Raw genomic sequence first — 9600 nt, 5'->3', positions numbered from 1 at the left:
TACATTTACATTTACATTTAAGTCATTTAGCAGACGCTCTTATCCAGAGCGACTTACAAATTGGTGCATTCACCTTATGACCTCCAGTGGAACAGTAGTGCATCTAAATCTTTTCAGGGGAGGGGGTGAGAGGGATTACTTTATCCTATCCTAGGTATTCCTTAAAGAGGTGGGGTTTCAGGTGTCTCCGGAAGGTGGTGATTGACTCCGCTGTCCTGGCGTCGTGAGGGAGTTTGTTCCACCATTGGGGGCCAGAGCAGCGAACAGTTTTGACTGGGCTGAGCGGGAACTGTACTTCCTCAGTGGTAGGGAGGCGAGCAGGCCAGAGGTGGATGAACGCAGTGCCCTTGTTTGGGTGTAGGGCCTGATCAGAGCCTGGAGGTACTGAGGTGCCGTTCCCTCACAGCTCCGTAGGCAAGCACCATGGTCTTGTAGCGGATGCGAGCTTCAACTGGAAGCCAGTGGAGGGAGCGGAGGAGCGGGGTGACGTGAGAGAACTTGGGAAGGTTGAACACCAGACGGGCTGCGGCGTTCTGGATGAGTTGTAGGGGTTTAATGGCACAGGCAGGGAGCCCAGCCAACAGCGAGTTGCAGTAATCCAGACGGGAGATGACAAGTGCCTGGATTAGGACCTGCGCCGCTTCCTGTGTGAGGCAGGGTCGTACTCTGCGGATGTTGTAGAGCATGAACCTACAGGAACGGGCCACCGCCTTGATGTTAGTTGAGAACGACAGGGTGTTGTCCAGGATCACGCCAAGGTTCTTAGCGCTCTGGGAGGAGGACACAATGGAGTTGTCAACCGTGATGGCGAGATCATGGAACGGGCAGTCCTTCCCCGGGAGGAAGAGCAGCTCCGTCTTGCCGAGGTTCAGCTTGAGGTGGTGATCCGTCATCCACACGGATATGTCTGCCAGACATGCAGAGATGCGATTCGCCACCTGGTCATCAGAAGGGGGAAAGGAGAAGATTAATTGTGTGTCGTCTGCATAGCAATGATAGGAGAGACCATGTGAGGTTATGACAGAGCCAAGTGACTTGGTGTATAGCGAGAATAGGAGAGGGCCTAGAACAGAGCTCCTGGGGGACACCAGTGGTGAGAGCACGTGGTGTGGAGACGGATTCTCGCCACGCCACCTGGTAGGAGCGACCTGTCAGGTAGGACGCAATCCAAGCGTGGGCCGCGCCGGAGATGCCCAACTCGGAGAGGGTGGAGAGGAGGATCTGATGGTTCACAGTATCGAAGGCAGCCGATAGGTCTAGAAGGATGAGAGCAGAGGAGAGAGAGTTAGCTTTAGCAGTGCGGAGCGCCTCCGTGATACAGAGAAGAGCAGTCTCAGTTGAATGACTAGTCTTGAAACCTGACTGATTTGGATCAAGAAGGTCATTCTGAGAGAGATAGCGGGAGAGCTGGCCAAGGACGGCACGTTCAAGAGTTTTGGAGAGAAAAGAAAGAAGGGATACTGGTCTGTAGTTGTTGACATCGGAGGGATCGAGTGTAGGTTTTTTCAGAAGGGGTGCAACTCTCGCTCTCTTGAAGACGGAAGGGACGTAGCCAGCGGTCAGGGATGAGTTGATGAGCGAGGTGAGGTAAGGGAGGAGGTCTCCGGAAATGGTCTGGAGAAGAGAGGAGGGGATAGGGTCAAGCGGGCAGGTTGTAGGGCGGCCGGCCGTCACAAGACGCGAGATTTCATCTGGAGAGAGAGGGGAGAAAGAGGTCAGAGCACAGGGTAGGGCAGTGTGAGCAGAACCAGCGGTGTCGTTTGACTTAGCAAACGAGGATCGGATGTCGTCGACCTTCTTTTCAAAATGGTTGACGAAGTCATCTGCAGAGAGGGAGGGGGGGAGGAGGATTCAGGAGGGAGGAGAAGGTTGCAAAGAGCTTCCTAGGGTTAGAGGCAGATGCTTGGAATTTAGAGTGGTAGAAAGTGGCTTTAGCAGCAGAGAGAGAAGAGGAAAATGTAGAGAGGAGGGAGTGAAAGGATGTCAGGTCCGCAGGGAGGCGAGTTTTCCTCCATTTCCGCTCGGCTGCCCGGAGCCCTGTTCTGTGAGCTCGCAATGAGTCGTCGAGCCACGGAGCGGGAGGGGAGGACCGAGCCGGCCTGGAGGATAGGGGACATAGAGAGTCAAAGGATGCAGAAAGGGAGGAGAGGAGGGTTGAGGAGGCAGAATCAGGAGATAGGTTGGAGAAGGTTTGAGCAGAGGGAAGAGATGATAGGATGGAAGAGGAGAGAGTAGCGGGGAGAGAGAGCGAAGGTTGGGACGGCGCGATACCATCCGAGTAGGGGCAGTGTGGGAAGTGTTGGATGAGAGCGAGAGGGAAAAGGATACAAGGTAGTGGTCGGAGACTTGGAGGGGAGTTGCAACGAGGTTAGTGGAAGAACAGCATCTAGTAAAGATGAGGTCGAGCGTATTTCCTGCCTTGTGAGTAGGGGGGAAGGTGAGAGGGTGAGGTCAAAAGAGGAGAGGAGTGGAAAGAAGGAGGCAGAGAGGAATGAGTCAAAGGTAGGCGTGGGGAGGTTAAAGTCGCCCAGAACTGTGAGAGGTGAGCCGTCCTCAGGAAAGGAGCTTATCAAGGCATCAAGCTCATTGATGAACTCTCCGAGGGAACCTGGAGGGCGATAAATGATAAGGATGTTAAGCTTGAAAGGGCTGGTAACTGTGACAGCATGGAATTCAAAGGAGGCGATAGACAGATGGGTAAGGGGAGAAAGAGAGAATGACCACTTGGGAGAGATGAGGATCCCGGTGCCACCACCCCGCTGACCAGAAGCTCTCGGGGTGTGCGAGAACACGTGGGCAGACGAAGAGAGAGCAGTAGGAGTAGCAGTGTTGTCTGTGGTGATCCATGTTTCCGTCAGTGCCAAGAAGTCGAGGGACTGGAGGGAGACATAGGCGGAGATGAACTCTGCCTTGTTGGCCGCAGATCGGCAGTTCCAGAGGCTACCGGAGACCTGGAACTCCACGTGGGTCGTGCGCGCTGGGACCACCAGATTAGGGTGGCCGCGGCCACGCGGTGTGGAGCGTTTGTATGGTCTGTGCAGAGAGGAGAGAACAGGGATAGACAGACACATAGTTGACAGGCTACACAAGAGGCTACGCTAATGCAAAGGAGATTGGAATGACAAGTGGACTACACGTCACGAGTGTTCAGAGAGTTAAGCTTACGTGAGCAAGAATCTTATTGACTAAAATTATTAAAATGATACAGTACTGCTGGAAGTAGGCTAGCTGGCAGAGAGGCTGCGTTGTTGACTAAGCTAGACTGAATTAAGCATTGGCTGCGTTGATGACACTACACTAATTGATCGTTCCGTTGAGTGCAATAGTTTCTACTGTGCTTGCTATTGGGGGCTGGCTGGCTAGCTAGAGTGTTGATTACCGTTACGTGCGTTAAAGAATCCACAATAGCTGGCTAATTAATCCTAGGAATCGCTCTAGACTACACAATTATCTTTGATACAAAGACGGCTGTGTAGCTAGCTATGTAGCTAGCTACCATCAAACAAATCAAGCCGTTGTACTGTAATGAAATTAAATGAAAAATGTGATACTACCTGTGGAGCGAGCGAAATGCGACCGGATTATTTGAGTGCAGGTTCTGTTCGGTAGACGTTGGCTAACTGTTGGCTAGCTAGCAGAGTCTCCTATGTTAGAATGACATAAAACTACACACTCTAAACTACACAATTATCTTGGAGTACGAACTGGCAAAGACAACTATGTAGCTAGCTAACACTACACTAATCAAGTCGTTCAGTTGAGTGTAATAGTTGTGCTGCTAATCGGTAGACGGTGGACTAGCTAACGGTGGACGTTAGCTAGCTGGCTAGCTGCAGGGCAGTGTAGACTGCGTTAGGGCGGCGAGAAAATACGATAATTACGCAATTATCTATGATACAAAGACGGCTGTGTAGCTAGCTAAGAAGAAATTGATAAGATTAGACAAATCAAACCGTTGTACTATAATGAAATGTAATGAAATGTAATGAAATGTAATACTACCTGCGGACCGAGTGCAGATGCGACCGCTCGCTCCAACCCGGAAGTGGATCATCTCTAACTGTTCTGTTCTGACCTCTGTCTGTCTTTCTCCTCCCATCTCCTCCCATCTCTAACTGTTCTGTTCTGACCTCTGTCTGTCTTTCTCCTCCCATCTCTAACTGTTCTGACCTCTGTCTCCCTTTCTCCTCCCATCTCTAACTGTTCTGTTCTGACCTCTGTCTCCCTTTCTCCTCCCATCTCTAACTGTTCTGATCTCTGTCTCCCTTTCTCCTCCCATCTCTAACTGTTCTGTTCTGACCTCTGTCTGTCTTTCTCCTCCCATCTCTAACTGTTCTGTTCTGACCTCTGTCTGTCTTTCTCCTCCCATCTCTAACTGTTCTGTTCTGACCTCTGTCTGTCTTTCTCCTCCCATCTCTAACTGTTCTGTTCTGACCTCTGTCTGTCTTTCTCCTCCCATCTCTAACTGTTCTGTTCTGACCTCTGTCTCCCTTTCTCCTCCCATCTCTAACTGTTCTGTTCTGACCTCTGTCTCCCTTTCTCCTCCCATCTCTAACTGTTCTGATCTCTGTCTCCCTTTCTCCTCCCATCTCTAACTGTTCTGATCTCTGTCTCCCTTTCTCCTCCCATCTCTAACTGTTCTGATCTCTGTCTCCCTTTCTCCTCCCATCTCTAACTGTTCTGTTCTGACCTCTGTCTCCCTTTCTCCTCCCATCTCTAACTGTTCTGTTCTGACCTCTGTCTCCCTTTCTCCTCCCATCTCTAACTGTTCTGTTCTGACCTCTGTCTCCCTTTCTCCTCCCATCTCTAACTGTTCTGTTCTGACCTCTGTCTCCCTTTCTCCTCCCATCTCTAACTGTTCTGTTCTGTTCTGACCTCTGTCTCCCTTTCTCCTCCCATCTCTAACTGTTCTGTTCTGACCTCTGTCTCCCTTTCTCCTCCCATCTCTAACTGTTCTGTTCTGTTCTGACCTCTGTCTCCCTTTCTCCTCCCATCTCTAACTGTTCTGTTCTGTTCTGACCTCTGTCTCCCTTTCTCCTCCCATCTCTAACTGTTCTGATCTCTGTCTCCCTTTCTCCTCCCATCTCTAACTGTTCTGTTCTGACCTCTGTCTCCCTTTCTCCTCCCATCTCTAACTGTTCTGATCTCTGTCTCCCTTTCTCCTCCCAGCTCTAACTGTTCTGATCTCTGTCTCCCTTTCTCCTCCCATCTCTAACTGTTCTGATCTCTGTCTCCTTTCTCCTCCCATCTCTAACTGTTCTGTTCTGACCTCTGTCTCCCTTTCTCCTCCCATCTCTAACTGTTCTGTTCTGACCTCATCTCCCTTTCTCCTCCCATCTCTAACTGTTCTGTTCTGACCTCTGTCTCCTTTTCTCCTCCCCAACTGTTCTGTTCTGACCTCTGTCTCCTTTCTCCTCCCATCTCTAACTGTTCTGATCTCTGTCTCCTTTCCTCCCATCTCTAACTGTTCTGTTCCCTGACCTCTGTCTGTCTTTCTCCTCCCATCTCTAACTGTTCCTGTCTGTCTGTTTCCAGGTGATGGTGGAGAACAGTGATTTCACTCCCTCTCAGGTGGGCTGTCTGTTTACCTTCCTGGCCCGCCAACTGGCCAAACCTGACAACACACTCTTCGTCAACAGGAAGCTCTTGATCAGGTGACCACTTAGAGCAGGAAGTCTCTCAGACAGGTCCCTGGGGAGCCATTCCACATAGAGTTTCTCACATCGCCTGTTACTAAAAATCTTAGCAACCTGCATAAATATGATTCAGTAATAATGCAGAGAGACGCAGTGCAACGAAGACACAACCGTTGTTTTTTTCATAATAAGATGTGTTATGTTCTGTGTTAAAGGGATAGATATGTTCTATGTTAAAGGGATAGATGTTTTTCTATGTTAAAGGGATAGATGTGTTCTGTGTTAAAGGGATAGATGTGTTCTGTGTTAAAGGGATAGATGTGTTCTGTGTTAAAGGGATAGATGTGTTCTGTGTTAAAGGGATAGATGTGTTATGTGTTAAAGGGATAGATGTGTTCTATGTTAAAGGGATAGATGTGTTATGTTCTATGTTAAAGGGATAGATGTGTTCTGTGTTAAAGGGATAGATGTGTTATGTTCTGTGTTAAAGGGATAGATGTGTTATGTTCTATGTTAATGGGATAGATGTGTTATGTGTTAAAGGGATAGATGTGTTATGTTCTGTGTTAAAGGGATAGATGTGTTATGTTCTGTGTTAAAGGGATAGATGTGTTCTATGTTAAAGGGATAGATGTGTTCTATGTTAAAGGGATAGATGTGTTATGTTCTGTGTTAAAGGGATAGATGTGTTATGTTCTGTGTTAAAGGGATATATGTGTTCTATGTTAAAGGGATAGATGTGTTCTATGTTAAAGGGATAGATGTGTTATGTTCTGTGTTAAAGGGATAGATGTGTTATGTTCTGTGTTAAAGGGATAGATGTGTTCTGTGTTAAAGGGATAGATGTGTTCTATGTTAAAGGGATAGATGTGTTATGTTCTGTGTTAAAGGGATAGATGTGTTATGTTCTGTGTTAAAGGGATAGATGTGTTCTATGTTAAAGGGATAGATGTGTTCTATGTTAAAGGGATAGATGTGTTCTATGTTAAAGGGATAGATGTGTTATGTTCTGTGTTAAAGGGATAGATGTGTTCTATGTTAAAGGGATAGATGTGTTATGTTCTATGTTAAAGGATAGATGTGTTCTGTGTTAAAGGGATAGATGTGTTCTGTGTTAAAGGGATAGATGTGTTATGTTCTGTGTTAAAGGGATAGATGTGTTCTATGTTAAAGGGATAGATGTGTTCTATGTTAAAGGGATAGATGTGTTCTATGTTAAAGGGATAGATGTGTTATGTTCTGTGTTAAAGGGATAGATGTGTTCTATGTTAAAGGGATAGATGTGTTCTGTGTTAAAGGGATAGATGTGTTATGTGTTAAAGGGATAGATGTGTTATGTTCTGTGTTAAAGGGATAGATGTGTTATGTTCTGTGTTAAAGGGATAGATGTGTTCTGTGTTAAAGGGATAGATGTGTTATGTTCTGTGTTAAAGGGATAGATGTGTTATGTTCTGTGTTAAAGGGATAGATGTGTTCTGTGTTAAAGGGATAGATGTGTTCTGTGTTAAAGGGATAGATGTGTTCTGTGTTAAAGGGATGTGTTATGTTCTGTGTTAAAGGGATAGATGTGTTCTGTGTTAAAGGGATAGATGTGTTATGTTCTGTGTTAAAGGGATAGATGTGTTCTGTGTTAAAGGGATAGATGTGTTAAAGGGATAGATGTGTTATGTTAAAGGGATAGATGTGTTCTATGTTAAAGGGATAGATGTGTTATGTTCTGTGTTAAAGGGATAGATGTGTTATGTTCTGTGTTAAAGGGATAGATGTGTTATGTTCTGTGTTAAAGGGATAGATGTGTTCTATGTTAAAGGGATAGATGGATGTGTTATGTTCTGTGTTAAAGGGATAGATGTGTTCTGTGTTAAAGGGATAGATGTGTTCTGTGTTAAAGGGATAGATGTGTTCTATGTTAAAGGGATAGATGTGTTATGTTCTGTGTTAAAGGGATAGATATGTTCTATGTTAAAGGGATAGATGTGTTATGTTCTATGTTAAAGGGATAGATGTGTTATGTTCTGTGTTAAAGGGATAGATGTGTTATGTTCTGTGTTAAAGGGATAGATGTGTTATGTTCTGTGTTAAAGGGATAGATGTGTTATGTTCTATGTTAAAGGGATAGATGTGTTCTGTTCTATGTTAAAGGGATAGATGTGTTATGTTCTATGTTAAAGGGATATATGTGTTCTATGTTAAAGGGATAGATGTGTTATGTTCTGTGTTAAAGGGATAGATGTGTTATGTTCTGTGTTAAAGGGATAGATGTGTTCTATGTTAAAGGGATAGATGTGTTCTGTGTTAAAGGGATAGATGTGTTATGTTTTGTGTTAAAGGGATAGATGTTCTATGTTAAAGGGATAGATGTGTTATGTTCTGTGTTAAAGGGATAGATGTGTTCTGTGTTAAAGGGATAGATGTGTTATGTTCTATGTTAAAGGGATAGATGTGTTCTATGTTAAAGGGATAGATGTGTTATGTTTTGTGTTAAAGGGATAGATGTTCTATGTTAAAGGGATAGATGTGTTATGTTCTGTGTTAAAGGGATAGATGTGTTCTATGTTAAAGGGATAGATGTGTTATGTTCTATGTTAAAGGGATAGATGTGTTCTGTGTTAAAGGGATAGATGTGTTATGTTTTGTGTTAAAGGGATAGATGTTCTATGTTAAAGGGATAGATGTGTTATGTTCTGTGTTAAAGGGATAGATGTGTTCTATGTTAAAGGGATAGATGTGTTCTGTGTTAAAGGGATAGATGTGTTCTGTGTTAAAGGGATAGATGTGTTCTGTGTTAAAGGGATAGATGTGTTCTATGTTAAAGGGATAGATGTGTTCTGTGTTAAAGGGATAGATGTGTTATGTTCTGTGTTAAAGGGATAGATGTGTTATGTTCTGTGTTAAAGGGATAGATGTGTTCTGTGTTAAAGGGATAGATGTGTTATGTTCTGTGTTAAAGGGATAGATGTGTTATGTTCTATGTTAAAGGGATAGATGTGTTATGTTCTGTGTTAAAGGGATAGATGTGTTATGTTCTGTGTTAAAGGGATAGATGTGTTCTGTGTTAAAGGGATAGATGTGTTCTGTGTTAAAGGGATAGATGTGTTCTGTGTTAAAGGGATAGATGTGTTATGTTCTGTGTTAAAGGGATAGATGTGTTCTGTGTTAAAGGGATAGATGTGTTCTGTGTTAAAGGGATAGATGTGTTATGTTCTGTGTTAAAGGGATAGATGTGTTCTATGTTAAAGGGATAGATGTGTTATGTTCTATGTTAAAGGGATAGATGTGTTCTGTGTTAAAGGGATAGATGTGTTCTATGTTAAAGGGATATATGTGTTCTGTGTTAAAGGGATAGATGTGTTATGTTCTGTGTTAAAGGGATAGATGTGTTATGTTCTGTGTTAAAGGGATAGATGTGTTATGTGTTAAAGGGATAGATGTGTTCTATGTTAATGGGATAGATGTGTTATGTTCTGTGTTAAAGGGATAGATGTGTTATGTTCTGTGTTAAAGGGATAGATGTGTTATGTTCTGTGTTAAAGGGATAGATGTGTTCTGTGTTAAAGGGATAGATGTGTTATGTTCTGTGTTAAAGGGATAGATGTGTTCTATGTTAAAGGGATAGATGTGTTATGTTCTATGTTAAAGGGATAGATGTGTTCTGTGTTAAAGGGATAGATGTGTTCTGTGTTAAAGGGATAGATGTGTTCTATGTTAAAGGGATAGATGGATGTGTTATGTTCTGTGTTAAGGGACCTATCCCTTCGTCACCACCCAGCTACAGGATTCTACTCTGTGATTGTTCATTGGGCCTCAAGCGAGGAGGTGCTACTTAACACCTGGCTCTAAACAGCTGCTTCACACAGGAAGAGAATAGATGTGTTTATGTACTTAGTCATTCAATATTCTCAGTATAAAGCCTTCCTGTAGTGTGACTAACTGACTGGAGCCGTGTTCTATTGAAACTGGGCAG

At 44.4% G+C, this 9600-nt stretch overlaps 1 protein-coding gene across 1 annotated transcript in view; it reads right to left on the bottom strand.

The window, feature by feature from the left end:
* Positions 1-5567: 5567 nt before the first annotated feature.
* vps8 (VPS8 subunit of CORVET complex) overlaps positions 5568-9600 on the bottom strand; it is an 87190-nt gene continuing 83157 nt past the window's right edge. The window contains exon 34 of the mRNA XM_065020548.1: positions 5568-5691. Within this exon, the coding sequence (XP_064876620.1) occupies positions 5568-5691 (124 nt within the window). The remainder of the gene's footprint in view (positions 5692-9600) is intronic.

The sequence above is a fragment of the Oncorhynchus nerka genome, linkage group LG2 (genome assembly GCF_034236695.1).
Source record: "Oncorhynchus nerka isolate Pitt River linkage group LG2, Oner_Uvic_2.0, whole genome shotgun sequence".
Taxonomy (NCBI): domain Eukaryota; kingdom Metazoa; phylum Chordata; class Actinopteri; order Salmoniformes; family Salmonidae; genus Oncorhynchus; species Oncorhynchus nerka.
The sequence above is the reverse complement of the archived record's forward strand: the minus strand, read 5'-3'. Positions and strand labels throughout refer to the sequence as shown.